This window comes from Arachis hypogaea, chromosome 8, assembly GCF_003086295.3.
Source record: "Arachis hypogaea cultivar Tifrunner chromosome 8, arahy.Tifrunner.gnm2.J5K5, whole genome shotgun sequence".
Classification (NCBI taxonomy): Eukaryota; Viridiplantae; Streptophyta; class Magnoliopsida; order Fabales; family Fabaceae; genus Arachis; species Arachis hypogaea.
The window spans coordinates 42700661-42721225 of record NC_092043.1 but is presented as its reverse complement, the minus strand read 5'-3'; the positions used below and the strand labels follow the sequence as shown (position 1 = coordinate 42721225).

Genomic DNA, 20565 nt, shown 5'->3' with positions numbered 1-20565 from the left:
ACAAATCTGAAGTACCTGGTAAGTTCTTTACTTTCTACCAAATGATTCAAACTCAATTCAATATGAAAATCCAAGTACTTCGCTCAAATAATGGTGGGGAATTTATAAACCAATCAATGCGTGATTTTTTTTATGAAAAATGGTCTTATCCATCAAACTTCCTGCCCAAATACACCCCAACAAAATGGTATGGCTGAGCGGCGAAATTGTAAGTTACTTGAGATGAACTGAGCCATACTTTTTGATGCACAAGTTCTAAAAACTTTTTGGCTTGAAGCTATAGCGACCTCTGACTACTTACTAAATCGCCTACCTTCCCAAGTTCTCCACCACAAAACACCCTTACAAGTCTTGGCTACTCAGACTACAATCCTGCTTATTCTAACCTTACCACCTCGCATATTTGGATGTTTCGTCTTTGTTCATATCCCTAAAGTCAATAGAACCAAATTTGATCCTTGTGCAGAAAAATGTGTTTTTGTTAGGTATGCTACACACCAAAAGGGGTATAAGTAATACAATCCACTCACTCGTTGTATTCATGTGACCATGAATTGTGATTTTTTAGAATCCGAATTTTATTTTGGCTGCCAATATGGCATTCAGGAGGAGAACAATAATGAACCATCAAGTTGGCTAAATAACCTTTGTTGTCTAAAAACTGTTTAAACAGAGCAAGTAGATGGAGCCACCGAGCATACTTCACTCAACATAAAAAATAACTCGGTACATACAACCAGTGAGAGTCCTTTTGAGAATGTCAGACAAGAGATAATTAATTGTAAATCTGATAATTTACTCCCTGTTTTTAATGAGGCCACTAACAATAACAGTATATTATTGGAACATGAAGAACCAGAGCCCAATACCTTTATTCTTCCTCTAAGAAGAAACAGAGGGATGCCTCCTGATCGGTACTCACCAGAACATATTTTTCGTAACTCAAAATACCCGATAAGAGTGGCTAGAGAAGGAATAGCAGATATTGCAAAGGCTTTTTTCACCAAACTCTTAACAGAAGACATTTCAAGAACTATCCGAGAAGCCAATGAGAAAGATGAATGGCGAAAAGCCATGAATACAGAAATGGAAGCTCTAGAGAAGAACGGAACTTGGGAGAAGTGTATCTTACCGACAGGAAAAAAGTCAGTCGGGTGCAAATGGGTTTTCACCATTAAACACAAAGTAGATGACACTATTGAACGGTACAAGGCAATGTTGGTGGCCAAAGGTTATACAAAGACCTATGGTATCGACTACACTGAAACTTTTTCACTAGTTGCAAAGATTAATAGTATCAGAGTGTTGTTTTTAATAGCAGCAAATGAAGATTAGCCACTCCATCAATTTGATGTCAAGAATGCTTTCTTGCATGGAGAGTTGAAAGAAGAAGCGTACATGGAAGCTCCTCCAGGTTTCTCAAGAGGATTTAGAAAACATGAAATTTGCCGGTTAAAAAAGGGCTCTTTATAGGCTTAAACAATCTCCATGTGCCTGGTTTGAAAGATTTACAGATGCCATGAAAAGATATGGGTACAAGCAAAGTAACTCTGATTATATACCCTTTTTTTGAAAAAATAGAGAGATTTAATCACTTGCCTAATAATCTACGTGGATGATATGATCATAATGGGAAGTGATGCTGAAGAAATTGAAAAATTGAGAAGGAACCTATTTACAGACTTCGAAATGAAAGATTTGGGAAGACTAAAATATTTCTTAGGAATAGAGATTCTACGATCCAGCAAAGGAATCTTTATCTCTCAAAGAAAGTACATTTTGGACCTTCTGGCAGAAACAAGAATGGTGGATTGCAAACCAATAGATGCGCCCATGCAAATTAATCACAAGTTGAAGATAGTAGAAGGTACCACCCTAGTAGATAAGGAAAGGTACTAGCGACTGATTGAAAAACTAATTTACTTATCACATACTCGGCCTGACATAGTTTATGCTCTGGAAATAGTAAGTCAGTCTATGCATAAGCCACAAGAAGATCATATGAAAGCTGCCATGAGGATAGTTCGATATTTGAAAGGAGCACCAGGAAGTGGAATCATTTTCAAAAGAAATGGTCATTTGAAGGTTGAGGTATACATTGACGTAGATTGGGCTGGCAACCCAAATAATAGAAGATCAACAACTGGTAACTTGAAAAAGAAAGAAGCAGAAAGTTGTAGCTCTTTCAAACGCAGAGACAGAACACAGATGTGGAGTTTGTAATAAGAAAGACGATTCTGAGTTACGACGAATGGACTACGAGTGTTTTCGTAGGGGTTGATGGCATCACTGGAAATTAAAAAGTTCTATGTAATTTTTTAAGTACTTGTTGTTTCTACTGTTGCTCCACTTCAGTGTGTTGAGCTTATTTTCTTTCAAAAAAAATTTCGAGGGATCGTTAAAGGTATAATTGAAGTATTGTGGATAAGAAAATTGATGACTGAGATTGGGTTTCCACCACATGAGAATCCCGTACAACATGATAGAACAAAACATGTTGAGGTGGATCAACACTTTATCAAAGAAAAAATTGAGAATGACATTATTGAGCTTCCATTTATGATTAAAGCAGTTTCAAGACAAGCCCTTGCTAAAGTTCTAACCAAGTTGAGTATTGGTGATCTCACTGCTCACTTTGAGTAGAGGGAGTATTAGAATATCATAATTAGAGAAAAAAATTAGGAAAATATCAAAGATGATTAGAAAAAAAATTAATATAATTTATTAGGATATTATTCCATAACGAACGTACTCTTAGGTAGCGTTTATTTTTGAAGACAAGACACAAAGACATAGACACAGACATAGACACGGTATACATGTTCATTATTTGGTTATTAAGACACAAAATTGAGAGAGACACGGTTACACATGAATACCCATAAAATACATGTAATTTGTGTCTCTTCAAAAAGGCAAGACACAAATTTTTTACTTAAAGACACAAATAAAATTATATTTTTATACTATTTCACCCTTGCTTCATTTTTCTCTTTTCTTCTCCACGTATAAGGATTCTCTTTTCTATTCTTCGTCTTTGTTATTATTCACCTTCATCCCGAGTATATATATTGGTTGAGTACAAGTTACTGAAATAGAGTACATTCAATTTTACGATTCATAATTTTATTTTTACATTCATCTTTGCAATTCAAATTTTATTTCACTTTTTTTCTCTGCTTTCTTTAATTTTCTTGACATAAACCTTAATAATATATATCTATGTAAAATTTTGTTTTGTTATTTGAATTTGCTCTGAATTATGAAAATGAAATTATAAATTAGTTTTGTTGGAAATACAAATCAGGGTTGATGGAAGAAGATGAAGAGATAGAGATGTAGTTAATGAATTTTTTTCATATATGAAGGGTAAAATAGACTTTTTAAAATAATGTGTACTTTGTCTATTATAATTACCAAACACAATACTTTTTAATCGTGTCTTTGTGTATGTGTGCCTATCTCAATATTTATGTTTTGTCTGTGTCTCAGCCTTCAGACATAAACCAAATGAAGTCTTAGCGTACTCTTAGTCTATATATTAGTAAGAATTTTATAATTACATATAGAAAATATAAATAATAAATAATATTTTTTTAAATAATTCTTCATTTCTTTCCTAAACTCTTTGTACTATAATAATATAAGCATGTAGTGTAGTGTAACATTGGTATGTAAAAGAACAAGTGAAGACATGCCCCAAAATTTACTACCTTTAATAAAACCTCTCATACTTTCAACCCAAAACAATATTGAAACAGAACAAAATCCACGAGATCTCACAAAAAAAACTTAGAAAGGATCAATGAAGCGCTGGACGGCGGATCAGAACTATAAAAATTTACTTATTTGTCAGAAATAATATTATTTTTAAAAAATCTAAGGTCACATATTATAAAAGATTTTTATATTTACAGAGTATAAAATATAATACAAGCTACAATTGAGTTATTTATATAGGATAACAAATCAAAATATTAAATACATAATATTTTATTCTTAATAAGAATATCAAATTAATTAAAATAAAAATATTTTAATACATTCTAACAGAAATAATTTCTAGTATCATATGAAAAATACGGTGGTGATCACGTCTAGTTGTGAGTAAAACTACCAAATGGAAGTATTAGAAAATAAAGAAAAGAATGTACCTAAAAATATTGGATATAAAAAATAAGAAATATGATCACTCATTTCTTAATTTTTTTACATTAAATAAATATTTTTGTATTTGTTGGATCTGTATAGTTCAATTTCAATGTTAACATATTATAATAAAAGTTTAATTATTCTGTTGTTTTTAGAGCTAGTTTTGCAAAATTTTTAATTAGATTTTTATACTTTTTTTTTAATTGGGTCTTTGTACTAATTTTTTTTTAAATTAGATCCCTCTTGGTAGTAATTAGGTTAATTCTATAGGGACTCAATTAAAAAAAGTGGTGTAGAGACTTGAATAAAAAAAGGAAAAGTCTAGGGGACCAGCAGTTTTGTTGAATTTTGGCCAGCATGTAACCAGCAGAGGAAGGTGAGCCATTGGATAAAATCTCACACCAATCTTACACTATCAAATCATCATTGATGGCTAGTTGATGGCTAACAATCACAAAAATTACTGGCCCCCTAGCATTGCTCTGAAAAAAAGTGTAGAGACTTAATTAAAAAAAAATTGTGTAAGGACTCAATTAAAAAGAAAAAATATAGAGATCTAATTAAAAATTTCACAAAACTATAAAAACCAACAGAATAATTAAACCTATAATAAAATTCAAAATTAAGATAAATATATAAGTATACTTTTGAAATATTTAATTTCTTATACTGTTATTGACTACTTTAAGTACCACAACTTATTTAAGTTTCTCATAAATAGTGTAATAATCTATGCCGTATATGTGAATAACTTAAATACTATTTTTAATTATTTATTGATCTCTCAACACTCGTAATAAAAGAGTGAAGAAATTATCATATCACATCATATTCATGTAAAATAATAATATAAACTCAAGGAGTTCCAAAAGTTCAACAAGATTTACAACAACTTATATATATGTTTGCCATTACTGTACCTGACGTACTTAGCATAAAGGTTTTCAACGCATTGTTTAAGCTTAATCAGATCTTTCCAATGGATTCTCCTGCATTCATCAAAAACACATGTTTTAATGCACCCGTTCCTCTCATTTATGTCATGTGCATTCGTCTTGCAAAATCCGACACAGTCTTCTACTTTAAATGCAATATAATAAGATGTAGTAATAACCCAAAGATCTTTATAAATGGTTTTATGAAATTCAGCAATTGCAGAATAAATAATTATTGCTCCAATTATAAAAAGTGCAACCAAACGTGGTGCACCATTTTTAGCCATGATGAGCCTCTTTTCTTTTTTATCTTGCAATCACATGTTAACATAGGCTTAATTAATATGGCTTACCATCTCTAGCGGAATTGTATGATTAAAGAATTAAAATATTTCATGCCTAGTTTGTGTCCCCTCTTTGTACCAAGAGTTGCAAATTACCTATAAAAAACAAAACAAAAACTTCTCATTGTAATGAAGCGGTTTTCTTTTTTTATATTTTTTATACTTTGGCTAAACTGTATTTTTTTTTAAATAATTTGACAAACTTTGTAAAATGGTCAATATTATATAATAGTGCTATTTCATTTCATATGCTTATTTATGATAAACTAAAAAGATGATGTCTATGAAATATCTTAAAAATATAATTAGAATGTGGAGTTCATGCATAATTGACGAGAAAGCTAAGAAAGAAAGGATGCTGTAATTACTCTTTAAAATTACACGAGAGAAAACAAATTGTAACATACTCTTTTTTATAGAAGTTAAATATTTCAAAAATATGACCACTTTTCTTCTATGGTATATATTATATTTTTATCTCATTAACAATTTTACCTCAAATATTAATTTGGTTATAGGGAAATAGTTTAATTTTACATTTATTGTATGTATATTTATATACAATTAGAATCCACTAATACTAGTATAATTTCATGCCAGTGTATGTTATAGATTATTATGTCTATAAAATTTTATGCAGATCGAATTTCTTCTCCAACTTCATAAATAGAAACACCCGGATCCTCCATTACCACAACGACTTAAAAGCAATGGTGTCCAGATTATCAGAATCTGATATCATGGATGTTAGCCTCTATGAAATCATAATTCACCCCCAAAATGATATCTTGTGTATTTGCTTATGAGATCTAGACCCAGATTATTCAGGAATATTTTGCCAAATCTACAAATTTCAGATTAAACAATTCAAGAATCAACTAAAAATAATAAAAAAACACGGTCTCACAGCTTCTGACTACATCAACAAGATTCGACACATCACAGATTCCATTGCTGCACTTGGAAGCCATTAACAACAGAGGAGCATATCGATATTCTTTTGGAAGGCTTAAATGATGATTTTCAAACAATGGTAAGCATCGTTAATGTCAAAGTAAAGCATTATTCCTTGCTTGAAGTTGAGAATCTCATCATGACCCATGAGGATATGATGGAAAAATACCGAAAATCTCAACAATTGATGCCTCAAGCTCAATTTACACAAGCCTCCTTTCCTTCCATCCCTAATGGAAAAGGAATTGGAGGGAGAAGAAGCTCAGGCGGTGGCCGATTTTAAAGAGGCGGTCGATCCTTCTATCAATTACTAAAGAGTGAAGTATACGTGATAGTATGTGTCAAACTTGGTGGAAACTCACCTGCAGTCGACTGCAGGTGAAGTTGCTTCTGAATCGTTGACACGTATTATTGTATGGTTTAAAAAAAATCGATTTATTTTATGGGAAACTCTCAGGGACCAGCAAATATATCAATATCTAACCATCATTCAGCCAGCATGCGTTTTTACATTAGGGCTCTCTCACGCGCTATCACAAACGGCTTTCTCTTACGCGCTATTCCAAACGGCTTTCTCTCACGCTCCTCTCCAAGGAACTAGCCGCAGAGCACCGCTAGCCGGATACGCTCTTCTACGATCGCAGTTTCGTTGACAAAGCTTGAAGCTTCACCTTTTACTCTTTGATAATATTTTCTTCTCCGTTGATCATGGAATCAGTGTTAGAAGAACAGAATATTGAAGTAAGCAATTTCTCCCTCTTCTAATTTCATGATTTTTGTAATGATTTTCATAGTGCATCAATGAACACAATGATGATTATGATTATGAATTTCTGAGCTTGCAAAGCATGCTGTTTTTTTTTTTCATAACAGAGTTTAAATTGAATGTACAGAATTCAAATTATACCTTATTTGCTTTTGATTTTCATAATGCAACAATTCACAATTAACGCAAACCAACTGTTTGATGAAATGACTAAGACAGAAAATATAAAAAATGTTAGTGTTTCTTGTTTGTTGTTTCTGAGTAATGAATAATGGTTTTTAGAAAAATGCCCTGCTACCATAAAACACTCTTGATCCATCTTTTTTCTTCTTACTATTATTATTAACATCATCAATTTTCTGATATGATGTTGTTATTATTGCTGCTTTCATGATTCTGAATCACATCACCACAATCTTTATCTTTTCTTTTAGATTTGTCAATTTCCATAGGTAGCTTCATTCTTGTTAATAAGACAAGATGCATCCTCAATGAAACTGATCTAACCTTAGCTGCTAAGAACCTGAAGTAGAAGTAGAAGCATCAAATTTGTAATTGTTCTATAACAGTAAACATGTTCTATGATTTTTTTGGGGTTGGAGGTACATAATTTCCAAGGGTTAGGAAAGTGAGGCTAAGCTAGTTAATAGGTAGTGTTGTGTTTTATGTAGTTGTTTTATTTTGGTTGGGTTTGTGATGCATTCAAATGCAGTCTGTTGTTGTAGGGTCCTGTTTTGCATTCTTTTTTGTACATTTTGCAACCAGTTTAATGAGATTCTGCACACATGACTTACCATAGTTTGTACCTACTTTAATGAGATTTTGATTTACTATCTGATGTATGCTAATTTTTTTACAGGATGTGCCCAAGGTTGGCATGTGTTTTGGAACCATTGAAGATGCAAATCAATTTTATCAAAATTATGCTAAGCGCGTTGGTTTTGTTACTAAGATAAGGTTTACCCGAAGAGTTGGTAAAAATAAGGTTCCTAAGAATCAAATGATCACTTGCAATAGGGAGGAAAAACGCAAGTCTAGAGTTTCACCAATAGAAAAGACCAATCCTAGAACCAACTACAATTGCCCTGCAAGAATTTCTATTAGGTTGAATAAGGAGGGTCTTTGGATTATATCAAAGGTGTGCTTGGATCATTCACATCCTTGTGATCCAGAGATGGCAAAACTGTTGACACGTAATAGAGAGATGACTATGCACATGTGTCGAGTCATTGAGAGGAATGATGAAGCAGGTGTGAGACCAAGCAAAACATATCAAGTATTGGTGGGTGAAGCAGGAGGTTTTTCTAAGATAAACTTAATGGAAAAAGATGTTAGGAACTATCTCAGCAGAAAGGTACGCAATGTTACGGAAGAAATGGATGCTAGGGAGATGTTGAAGTATTTTACACGGATGAAGGAAATGAACTCTGATTTTTATTTTGATATTGAACTTGATCAAAACAAGCGTCTCAAAACTATATTTTGGGCTGATGCTCGAAGTAGAGCAGCATATGAGTACTTCGGTGATATAGTTTCGTTTGATACTACTTATAAAACCAATCGTTACGATATGCCATTTGGTTCCTTTGTAGGGGTTAATCACCATGGTAACTCAGTACTTCTTGGGTGTGGTTTGTTGACTAAGGAAAATTCAGGCTCGTTTACTTGGTTATTTAATGCTTGGCTTACATGTATGCATGGAAAGGCTCCTAAAGGCATTATAACAGACCAATGCCTCGGAATACGAGCTGGAATTGAGAATGTGATGCCAAAGACACGTCATAGGTTATGCATTTGGCACATTACGAAAAAGATTCCAGAAAAATTCAAAAGACACAAGAGATATGAAGAGTTACAAAGTGATTTAAATAATATTGTTTGGGAGTCTATTTCAGAAGATGATTTTCAAAATCAATGGGAAGATTTTCTGATTGAATATGGTTTAGAAGATAACAAGTGGCTATCAGGTACTTCTCTAAACATGAATTTTTATATTTTGCACATAGGAATTAGCATATTAGTATTTAAAAAAGTATCAAGTGGCCATCATATTCTATTTGCTAGAATTCTAACATGTGTTTGAATATGCCTCTAGTACAATTTTCTTATTCTAATTTTTTTAAGCTTCAATGCATTATTAACATGTTTATGACAACATTTGCATCCACTTTTGTTAAGTTTGCTTACAAATTTTTTTTATGTATATTTGTTTACTATGATACATAGATATCTATGAAGAAAGACATCGATGGGTTCCAATTTTTCTTGACAACTTTTTTTGGGCTGGTATGAGATCCACACAACGAAGTGAGAGCATGCATTCATATTTTGACAAATTTATAAATAACAAGAGCTTGTTGATTCAATTTGTCAAACAATATGACAATTGCCTTGGATGGAAAGAGCAACAAGAAAGGGAGGCTGATGTTGAAGACTATAAATCAATAATACCTTGTGCCACTAATTCCTTAATAGAGAAGCAATTTCAAGGTGCCTATACTAATGCAAAGTTTAAGGAAGTACAAAAGCAATTTAGAAAGAAAGCAAATTGTATTTTGCACCTTATGAAAGCAGTTTCTACATCTAAAGTCTATTCTATTTTGGAGGATGTATCTACTTCTAAAGAGAGGGTTTATGAAGTTAACTACAATGCGGAAATGAAGGATATTACATACATGTGTCAAATGTTTGAATTAAGAGGCATATTATGCCGTCATAGCTTGGTTGTCCTAGGGCATGAACGCGTGAGAGAAATTCCAAGAAGATACATTTTGGACCGTTGGAGCAAACTTGTGAAGCGAAGACATAGTGATATTAAGAGCAGCCATGATCCAAGTTTGTTGAATCCAAAAACAGAGAGGTTTGATGATTTATGCTCCCATTCGAACAGTGTTGCTCAATTTGCATCCCAAACAAAGGAAACAAGTGATATCTTACATCGTTATCTTGATATGGCTATGGCGGAGTGTCAAAAGCATGTTGCTAACTCATCATCTAATGCCAATGAGTTAGATAATTTGCTTACATCAGAAGATGGTGGTAAAGATGGTGGTAAAGATGCACTGTCCATTTTTGTAGGAGGCTGTATAATAAGCATTCAATATATTAAAAGCCCTCCTTATGTGTTCACTAAGGGTCGTCCAACAAATAGGTTAGGATCTGAAAAAGACAAGATGATAAAAAAGAAGACCGAGGCAAAGAAGAGGAAAAGTGAGATAACCGAAAAAGAGGTAAAACATTATTTTATTTTGTTACCCATGCTGTTTTTTTACAATAAATAGACTTTAGATGTAGAAACTACTTCCTTAAGGTATATATAAAGGATAATCAGTTGTACTTTATAGCCATGCTGTTATTACTTAGTACTTACACTTGAGTGATAGCTTTTTCTATTGTATATAAAGGATAATCAACATATTGGAGATATTCAAAGTCTCCCTTTCAACGAACAGGTTCATCCAATAGTTTGTGATTTTTGTGATTTATAAACATATGAATTTTATACATGTGATCTAATATATTTGTTTTTTTCTTTTAAATTGTTTCAGCTTCAAGATGCTAACTACAATGTTAATGAGGGATTTGAATCTGATTCAATGGGAGCATCAATGGGAGGATTCATGTCCTCATTGAACTCAATCCATTCATACCAATTCTCAAATGTCGATTGATAGCAAAATCATGTCGAAGCAAAAAGAATTTTATTTGGCAATACATTAAAGAGTTCAATTAGTTGATGATTCATGAGACAATTATTATTTTGGACAAGAAATAATAAAAATGATTAGTTTCATGTGTACAAACTGCTTTCAAACTCCAATACAGCAGCTTGCTGCTCCTGTTATTCCATTTATTAGTAATAATAATTAATGCTTGCTTGCTAACTTACCCAATTGGACAAAATGCAGTTATCATCTTCCAAGATTCTTTCCTATATAAATTAAAACAAGTACCAGTTACAATAATAATAATAATTAGAAGATGATGGAGAAATTTGTAAGCAAAATAACTATGGATATATGCATATATGCTTCATTAAAATGGGTGTAAATTAAATTTGTTTATAGGTACAAAATTAGTTTGTAACTAGTATTTTACCCGTAATAGCATTAAACTACTTTTATAAAATAGTCGTAAGGGACAAAAGTCCCCGTTGGCTATGAAGACCAGAGTATTAAACAAAATTAAATAATAAATTTTTTTGTCATTATTTTCAAATAGAAGAGTTTAATTTTTTTACTTAATTTTAACATTCATTATCTAAAATTTGAAATAATTTAACATGTATATTTTTAATAAATTTGTTATACTTGCTATTTAAAAACAATATTTTTTTCTACATGATAAATTAAACTATCATGTGTGCAAACTGTCTGATTCATGTGTGCAAAATCTCATTAAATTGGGTGCAAAACATTGATATTATGTGTGCAAAAATTCATTACATTGGGTGCAAAATGTGCTAAGTGAGGTGTGCAAAATCTCATTAAATTGAATACAAAACATCGAATTCATGTGTGCAAAAAATCATTACATTTGGGGTGCAAAATGTGCTGAGTGAGGTGTGCAAAATCTCATTAAGGTGAGTGTAAATTATTTGAGTGAGGTGTGCAAAATCTCATTAAGACGGGTGCAAATTGTATTCATAAGGTGTGCAAAATCTCATTATAATAGGTGCAAATTAAACTTATTTATAGATATAAAATTAGTTTGTAATATAACCCCATTTATGCTTCCTGATATGAGAATGAGATCATGGGATATAACTACTCCAATTTATATATAAGATCACATAGGATTCATACATAGCTAAAAAAGGAATCATTCATTCATTGAAAACTGAAAAGTCTCTCTTGTGTTTGCTTACATTACATGCTACAGTGTAACTCTTTCTTTCCTAAAAAAAGCAACACACAATGAAAAATGTACAAAGTAACATGCACTTAGTTCTCGCAACTGATGCCAAAGCCAAGGCTCAAATGGACTCCTGAACTTCTCCAAACATTCATTGAGACAATTAATCAGCTTGGAGATTCAGAAAGTGAGTGCATACTATATAGTAAAAACTACAAAACAATACCTTTCTACAAAACAAGTATATCTAATGATCACTTGAACTTTGTTATATAGAAAACAAGTATATCCAATAACCCCTAAAAAGAGATGGTAACTGTAAGAATTGAATTTCAGTTTCTGCGCTTCTTAGCAACAGTTTTCTTTCTAAACCCCTTCCCAGCCGAACCAAGGCATTCAATCATCAACTCATCAGTATTACATACTATGTAAGGACTTGATTGAGCTGGAGTTGGCTTTACCACTCTATATTTCTCTGATTTGTTTATAACATCCTTAAGAAGTGCATTTGAAAGTGATGTAAGCATTTGGATGACCAATTGCTTCCTTAGATTAACGCACTCAAACTGCAATAACAATGTTCACAAAGATTTTATATTATAAAAAAAAACATGAACATCAAAAGCAAAAATAAAAACTATACAAAAAACATTTACTTCGTCCCATTCTGGCATGTTGGACACATTAATCTCGATACTACTAGGATTCCACATTTCTACCCATTTTATTACAAACAATCCGCAATCATAGCTGAAAAAATAATTGTAGAATTTAGTTAGTCTTATCATGTACATTTATATTATTTATAATATAACATAATTAATATTATGCTTACTTATTTGATTGTCTAGGAAGATTCAAATAAATTGGGATCAGGTCATTCTTTGGTAGCTCATAGTTTGGCACAGCTATCGAGACCATTTGTTGAATCAATTTGCTCTGAAAAAAAGGTTCATTATTAATAAATAAAACTATTAAACCACATAATATAATATCATGTGAGCAAAACTATTGAAATTATACCGCATATATGTCTCACTGCACCCTATCTCCTTTAGCCTCTTTATACAAGGAATCCAAGACAAAAAGTCTCTTTTCATAGATGTCATAAGCATATAGCCACCAGTGATAGTCATAGCAACACGGCACCAATAACTGCATTATATTATATTTTCTTATTAGAAGTGAAAGTCTTGACCAACAAATCGATTTATAATTTAACAAAGTAATGATGAAATTGTCCAAAACCATAAGTACCAAATGATACAGAAATACTTCTCATGATTAGGGTCAGCAGATTCAAATGAGACAAAAGGAGGCATCACTAACTTTAATGTATAAATAAAGAGAAGCTCCAATGCCCATATATCAAGTATAGATTCAAAAACAGAGGATAGCATTAAGTAATATATTCATGTCTATAACTTTATATGTCCAATTATTGTTATTAGTCCAAAAACAGAGGATAGCATTTCTGTTTTATTTCTGTTCCATTATAAATATTTAATAGCATTCAAATGAAAAAAATTAACACAAGGTAACAATAACAGGGTATGTGGATAGAAACATGGTTCTGAAAAAAATGCAGAGCACAGGAAATAGACACCCCCAGAATTAAATAAAGGTAAACATTTTCGGTCTAGTACTATAATCTTAAGGGATTCAACTATGGTAGAGAAGTTTCAACTATGACAGGGAAGGAATGAAATTAATCCACAAATAGCTTGACACCGACAAAATAAATACATAGCAAATATAGCTCTGGCACAAACAAAAAATTAACACAATACATAGAGAACAAAAATTACTCACCCATCTATGTTTTGGAATTTCCTTTTACTCAAAAAAGCTGTCACCATTCTTTCCAAAATCATCGGGAAGAAGTACATAACTTTTTTTCTTTCTTTTGATCAAGTGTCCCCAATGTGAGAACATCTCTCCCTATATATAAAGAAATAGTTAGATTATAAAGTTTAAACTCTCCAATTATAAAACTGAAAAAGTAGTTTGTAACTTTGTATACACACCAAAACAAAAGCATTTATGCAATAGACATCAAAGCTAGGTGGCCTTAATTTGTTGAAAAAAAGACCATATAATTCAAAACCTGCATTTTACAATGTAATATTAGTTCCAAAACATAATACACATAAAATATATAAAAAAAAAACAGAAACATGTCACAATCAAGAAATCTAACCATATTGTTTATCTGATGTCTTGGCAACATTGACATGATATCCTCCCTAACAAGCATTGCTCTAGGTATATCTTTTAAGATGCACAAAGTCTCATCCTTGTTCAACCTATCGTCTGTTGCCCAAAAGTATATCTTACCCTTATCTACTTCTGTTAACTTATTATCCTCTATCACCTTTTCTTCTTCCCCTATTTTATTTTTCTCATCTATCACCTTTGTTTCTTCCCCTATTTTATTTTTCTCATGTATCATTAGGGAGAATGATGGAATTGATGGTACCACAGGTTCTTGTGTCTTCTTGACTGGAGAAGGTGTATATATATCACAGTCTTCTATTTCTAAGAAAGCTTGTACTGCACTTTGCACAATTTCTCTCCATTCAGGTTTTATTGCATCATCTAAGCATAAAACAGAACATATACACAAAAATTATATTAATGTATGCACACAAAAATGAGATTTAAAATAGAGAGAAAGTGGAATCTAAATAATAGGAATGTGAGTGCAAACTATGATTCATGTGTGCAAAATATCATTAAGGTGAGTGCAAAACATCAAATTCATGTGTGCAAAATCTCATTAAAGCAAATGCAAATTACCAGATTTATGTGTGCAAAATATCATTAAGGGGAGTGCAAACTTGCTGATTCACGTGTGCAAAATTCATCAAGGTGGGTGCAAACATCAAATTCATGTGTGCAAAAATCATACATAGGTGCAACTTGCTGATTCATGTGTGCAAAAATTCATTAAGGTGGGTGCAAAACATCAAATTCATGTATGCAAAAATTCATTACATAGGGTGCAAACTTGCTGGTTCATGTGTGCAAAAATTCATTAAAGCGGGTGCAAACATCAAATTCATGTGTGCAAAATAGCATTAAAGTGGGTGCAAAACATCAAATTCATGTGTGCAAAAATTCATTACATAGGGTGCAAACTTGCTGATTCATGTGTGCAAAATTACATAACAAAAATCTCATATATATTCACATAATACATAATGCAAAACAACAAACACTAAGAACTATAATTTATACCCATATTGCTAGGCGATCTCATTGGCGATCTCATGTTGTTTTCATCTTTTTTGTCTTCCCTATTAAATCAATAAAAACAATAATTAAAGATTTGTAGAACAATAAATAAAAAAATCATAACTATAAAAAAAGCACATACACTATTTTTACCTTGTTTTGACCTCTTTTTCATCATCTTGCTTTGCATCACTATAAAGAAGAATACACTATATTTTACTTTACATTCTCTTTTATTACAAAAGATAAATCAAAACTAATTTTTACCTTTCTTTATCTTTTTGCTCATCTGATACATTATCATCTTCCTTTGACATTTTGTTGTCATTATTTTGTTCATCAAATCTATAAAAAAAATTTAATTAGTGATAAAGAGTGTTTGTAATACTCATAGGCTTCCCAAAATTTTATTTTTTTTACCTTTCTTTCTTTTCTTCCGTTGTGTTATCTTTATTAAGCTCCTTCGCCCCCCTTTTCTTAGTTGGTGCTCTTGTTGTATTCTTTGCAAATTTAGCATCAACACCACCTTGCTTAACTAAAAGGGTAACGATACCCTACAATAATAATCACACAGATTATATTATACACTCATCATATTATGCAAAACAGAAAAAAAATCCAGAAAAGGTTCAGTTCACTAGAAATTAATATTTAGCTTATAATGCTTTCCATTTGCCGACGGAGAAGAGTTGTAGCATAACTAGCATTCCATGAATTAAAAATTGAAAATAAAAAACATAGATTACATATTAAATCCAGTTTAGTTTCAATTTTGTTATATACCATTGTAATTGTATTCTCTGCAGTTTGCACCAAACTTGCCACTATTTTTCTTTTATCACACTGCATTCAATCTTTAGACCAAATAACTACACACTAATTCACTAATAAGCACACCACAAAATAGCACAATTATACTCACTAATCCACATCTGCACTCAACAACCTTAGAATGTCATTTTACTAACTTCTAAAACAAGGCATGCAAATATAAGACTTAGAATAAAATTGAGGCAATATCATAACTATAACTATGCCATTTGAGCATTCTATATAGATATCAGGATTTCAACAATTAGGAATTCAACACAGTTGTATGTATCTCAAACAACACACACATCACACATCACACAAGAACACATAAAGGATCAAACCTAATTAATATATTTCCTCTTAGATAAACAAAACGTAGCTGATAACTAGAAGTGAAAAGAATTCAACTTAAAATGTGCATTAAGGGGTTCATTAATAGAAAGAATTCTGGGATATTATAAGCAATCATCAATTTTTTTAAAAAAAAGAAGCGAATTAACATGATAAAATAAATAAAACAAACCGTTGGCCTTTGCTTTGATGATTCTTGTGTCAACTTCTTTGCAAGTTTTTCTTTATCCCAATAAGCAATCCATGGTGGTGGAGGCCCCATATAATTTTCCTTATCTCCAAATGTGTCTTTGTGGTAATAGATAATCTACAAGCAAAATAATAAATGTAATGATTATCATCAAAAAAGAAATGAAAAAAGGAAAAAAAGGATAAGTACATTAGACAGATTACCATCAAAACATAAAGACAACCATCAATACTTAATGTATTTTTTCCTTGAATTTTTGAACCCCTTTCATAAGCTCATCATGCACAAATCTTGCCCAATTGTATCTTGTATATTCTCTACATCAACAATGGCACGTAAGTGCTTTGGGGATGTGACAGCGCTACTTGTTGGTGCAAAAATGAGCTAATAATGAACATTGTAAATGCTCTCCTAAAATAATCTCTCCCTTTGGATGTTAAACATTACATTCTTTGAATGTAATACTTCTTGTAACCATGGTTTGTCACAGACTTGAATGGGGCAACTAATCTTTTTTGCTCTGAAGTCCAATCTTCTTCTTTGGAAAACTTTTACCAATTGAAGGTAATCCTAGAGCTAACCCAATTTTGTCTGTTGTCACATCGATATCCCCACCACTAATTCCAGTTTGCTTGTTATTGTGTTATATGCTTTAGCAAGTGCGAGGAATAACCGCCTATCAATTTTCCAATCTTGAATAGCCTTCATGGATGAGAATCCCATTTTATCAACTTCAATTTTTGCTCTTTTGTAAGAGAATTTATCGTTGTGAAAACCGAAACAGGAGAACAACGACATTCTATTACTTTCTGCAAACATAAAGTAAAAAAATCTTATTAAACTGGGTGCAAATATGCTAAGTGATATATGAAAATTTTATTAAACTGAGTGCAAACTGTGCAAGTGAGGTGTGCAAAACTTGATTAAAGTGAGTGCAAATTATAAAATTGATGTGTGCACCGCTAGGGGTCAGTAGTTTTTAGTACAAGTTAATAATCCCAGCATGCAGCATATGCAATATTTCCCCTATGGTGTACAAATTAAATAACCCACATCATATACCAGCCAAAAATATAAAAACGACCCACTAAACAGTTACAAAGACATGTAAGTAACAGTATGATTTAACATTATCCCATCATTTAGTAGTAGAGAGAAGCCTAGGGATATATCTACTAGACACAACATACATAAATGGAAGCAGCCACATTTGGACATGGTCCTGTCGTGCTCATGCCATGTGTTGATGTTCAAAGTTAAGGTGAGAGGATCCAAATTGATAGGAATTATATCTAGGCATGTATACTTTAGGCAAAATTGATGTGTGCAAAATCAAATTAAAGTGGGTGCAAACTTTCGAAAAATGTGTGCAAAAAACAATTATATTAGTGTAAACTATGCTGAATAATGTGTGCAAATTCTCATTAAAGTGTGTACAAAATTTCATTCAGATGGGTGCAAAGTGTCCTGAGTAAAGTGTGCAAAATCCCCTTTTTAATTGGTTCATATCCGAGATTCTAGTTCTTCAAGAGTTTTCGGCATTTTCCTTCTAGTTCCTGCTTCAGATTTCTTTGTAGTTGTACTTCTTCGCGGCATCTTAATATCTGGATCTTTTTCCATTTTCAAATAATCACTGCATGTTATTAAGAAACATACTATTAAAAAGCTAGTAACAATTATGCAGTAGCCATTATCAAAGCTCTACCACAACAAAGCTGTACTAACAAATGAGATAATAACTTAATGAATTTTTTAAAGATTTATAAATTAAATGTCATATGTTTAACCTTTGACACTCCAGAACATTCTGGAAGCTTAAGTGTTCAGGCTAAAGAAAAAGTGTCTTTACAAGCTCAACATATACCTATTTAGTCTATGATGTCTTGAAACTTGCATATACTGAACAATAGATTGTCTATCAAACTTGCCTTTAGTTCATTGGCCATCAATTCATTGTCAGTATTTCGAACTCCAAACTTGATAGCAATTTTTGCAATAAGACTCTTCTCCCACAACTTTAGGATAGCAGTAGCTAAGCCTTGAAGTCTTCTGTTCCTTCCTTCATAGTTCATATTAAACACAAAATAATTTAATTGACTTTATGCATAAAGGGATAACCATGAAAGTATTTTTGAATATAGCTTTATTTTCTTCTGAGAGCTAATATTGGTTGACAGCCAAGTTATTATGATTTTCATATACATGTATTGATTCAATTCATCAATCTTCAAGCAATTAATTCTTGTTACAGAGATTGCTTTTCTATGTATGATTAGTTAATATAATAGCATCAACAACAATGTATTTAGGTGGTCTATTAAAATTGACATCAATGAGGTGCGATAAGAACTAATCATATGAAAATAACTCACATGAATAATTCATGCCAGCAAATAAATCATTGACCAGAAACCACCAACATCCAGGAGCATACCAAGGACAAAATGGACTGGCAAAAGTAATAATAAAGGTAGAAGAAGAGAAGAGTTATTATAGAGTTGCTGCGGTAATTTCTCAAACAGGTGGTGGGCAATCTATTCATGAAAATGGTGTTGCTGCGTCTTATCATATTAAACTTCAGCTTCAATTTCCAAAGCTCTACCACAACAAACCTCTAGTAACAACTGAGATAATAACTTAATGATGAATCAAAATCAAAATCAAAATCAAAATCAAAATCAAAAGAAATTTTATTATAGAGTATTTAAAGATTTTTCATGAAAGACAGGAAACATTGAGTAATATTTTGGGTGTTATTATGAATTTCTAGTTGCATGTTTTGAATGGATACAGAATGATGGACAGCAAGAAGGTAAGAGTTGAAGAAAGCAATAAATGAACAAAAATCAAAACTCATTTACCTTCACATTAATCTTGAAGAAGCATCACGCATTAGTAGAAACGAAGAAGAATGGATAGAGAGCTGAGAGATGCTGTTGCATGTTGCAGAGAGTAACGCTGCTGCTATTGGAGACGCTACTTGAGATGAACAGCGAGCTCAAGAATGCTGATTCGTGTTGAGCATGCTCCAGCGTTGAGAGCAACAAAAATGGCGTGCAAGAGTGTAGAGGAGAGACTAAAATTTTTGGGGAGAAGAAGAGAGGTAGTAAAGGAGCGTGAATACACGCTCTCTTTATGAGTTTGGGCTTTATTTTGTTTGAGGTATAAAATTAGTATTGCTGGTTGTTTGCTGGCCCAAAAGTTAGAAAACTACTGGCCCCTAGCGCCCTCTTATAACAATGCAATTTTCTTATGAATGATTATCGTTCATGAACATTTGGATTATATGTTTACTGTGTATTTACTTTTGTGTTCGGATAAATTTAAGTTTGATCTAGTATAATAGATTTATTCCATAATGGTTTAACTTTTGTTATTCATAAAATATGCCTGTATCTTTTTAATTTATTAAAAAAGTAGTGGATCAGATGAAAATATTCTATGATAGTATTTTTTTATTATGTTATTTCTATTTTTGGTCTAATAGAAAGTACACGAATGATATTTTGTTAGGAGTTATTAATAAATATATGTATTGTGTTATTTTATAGGGATATGTAATATGTTTCATGCATAGCATGGCATAGACATAATTACGATTTTATGTGTCATATGTGCTTGTAGTGTTAGATGTGACATTAATTTTTTTATTATCGATGTGATTGATGGGTGAATAGACTGTTGAGTTACCTTGTTGAATTTGTTTTTCTAATATTGTGTATTATTTTAATATGACACAAAAGGAGTAGAATTGGTCAGATAATGACATTTCAACATAAAATGCTTTTCAAATGCTTTTAACATACGGCTAGTCTAATACCTGATGTATAAAATGCTTTTCAAATTAAAGTTATGGATTACTCATAATACTTGTCTTATGTATGTTAAAATATATAACATATTTTATTTAAGAGATAATAATTTAACATAACTTGTGTTTATGTAAATGTTCAGCTAAAGAAAAAGAGC

The 20565-nt window shown here is 31.8% G+C and overlaps 5 protein-coding genes and 1 long non-coding RNA gene across 6 annotated transcripts in view; 3 read left to right on the top strand and 3 right to left on the bottom strand.

Annotated features, from left to right (window-relative positions):
* Positions 1-1629: 1629 nt before the first annotated feature.
* LOC140174741 (uncharacterized mitochondrial protein AtMg00810-like) lies at positions 1630-2223 on the top strand. Its single transcript, XM_072200249.1, has 2 exons — positions 1630-1867; positions 1949-2223. Exons 1-2 carry the CDS (start codon positions 1630-1632, stop codon positions 2221-2223), a joined length of 513 nt encoding a protein of 170 aa, XP_072056350.1.
* Positions 2224-4512: 2289 nt separating this feature from the next.
* Positions 4513-5430, bottom strand: LOC140174618 (uncharacterized). The gene is made up of 2 exons (XR_011864354.1): positions 5073-5430; positions 4513-4634 (listed from the first exon to the last, which is right to left on the bottom strand). It is a non-coding gene; the product is annotated as an uncharacterized lncRNA (long non-coding RNA).
* A 1663-nt stretch (positions 5431-7093) lies between these two features.
* Positions 7094-10822, top strand: LOC112705389 (protein FAR-RED IMPAIRED RESPONSE 1-like). Its single transcript, XM_072200248.1, has 5 exons — positions 7094-7126; positions 8011-9118; positions 9378-10381; positions 10556-10603; positions 10700-10822. Exons 1-5 carry the CDS (start codon positions 7094-7096, stop codon positions 10820-10822), a joined length of 2316 nt encoding a protein of 771 aa, XP_072056349.1.
* A 1135-nt stretch (positions 10823-11957) lies between these two features.
* LOC112708451 (uncharacterized) lies at positions 11958-14090 on the bottom strand. Its single transcript, XM_072200103.1, has 6 exons — positions 14033-14090; positions 13818-13946; positions 13029-13160; positions 12841-12944; positions 12662-12755; positions 11958-12571 (listed from the first exon to the last, which is right to left on the bottom strand). The coding sequence occupies exons 4-6, from the start codon at positions 12924-12926 to the stop codon at positions 12338-12340; spliced, it is 414 nt and encodes a 137-aa protein (XP_072056204.1). The 5' UTR covers positions 12927-12944; positions 13029-13160; positions 13818-13946; positions 14033-14090; the 3' UTR covers positions 11958-12337.
* Positions 13842-16807, bottom strand: LOC112705388 (uncharacterized). The gene is made up of 8 exons (XM_072200247.1): positions 16579-16807; positions 15663-15796; positions 15510-15587; positions 15396-15434; positions 15246-15304; positions 14190-14603; positions 14033-14112; positions 13842-13946 (listed from the first exon to the last, which is right to left on the bottom strand). The coding sequence occupies exons 1-8, from the start codon at positions 16666-16668 to the stop codon at positions 13842-13844; spliced, it is 999 nt and encodes a 332-aa protein (XP_072056348.1). The 5' UTR covers positions 16669-16807.
* Positions 16808-19393: 2586 nt separating this feature from the next.
* The window catches only part of LOC140174740 (protein FAR-RED ELONGATED HYPOCOTYL 3-like), a 5435-nt gene continuing 4263 nt past the window's right edge, over positions 19394-20565 (top strand). The window contains exon 1 of the mRNA XM_072200246.1: positions 19394-19408. Coding sequence (XP_072056347.1) covers positions 19394-19408 — 15 coding nt within the window. The remainder of the gene's footprint in view (positions 19409-20565) is intronic.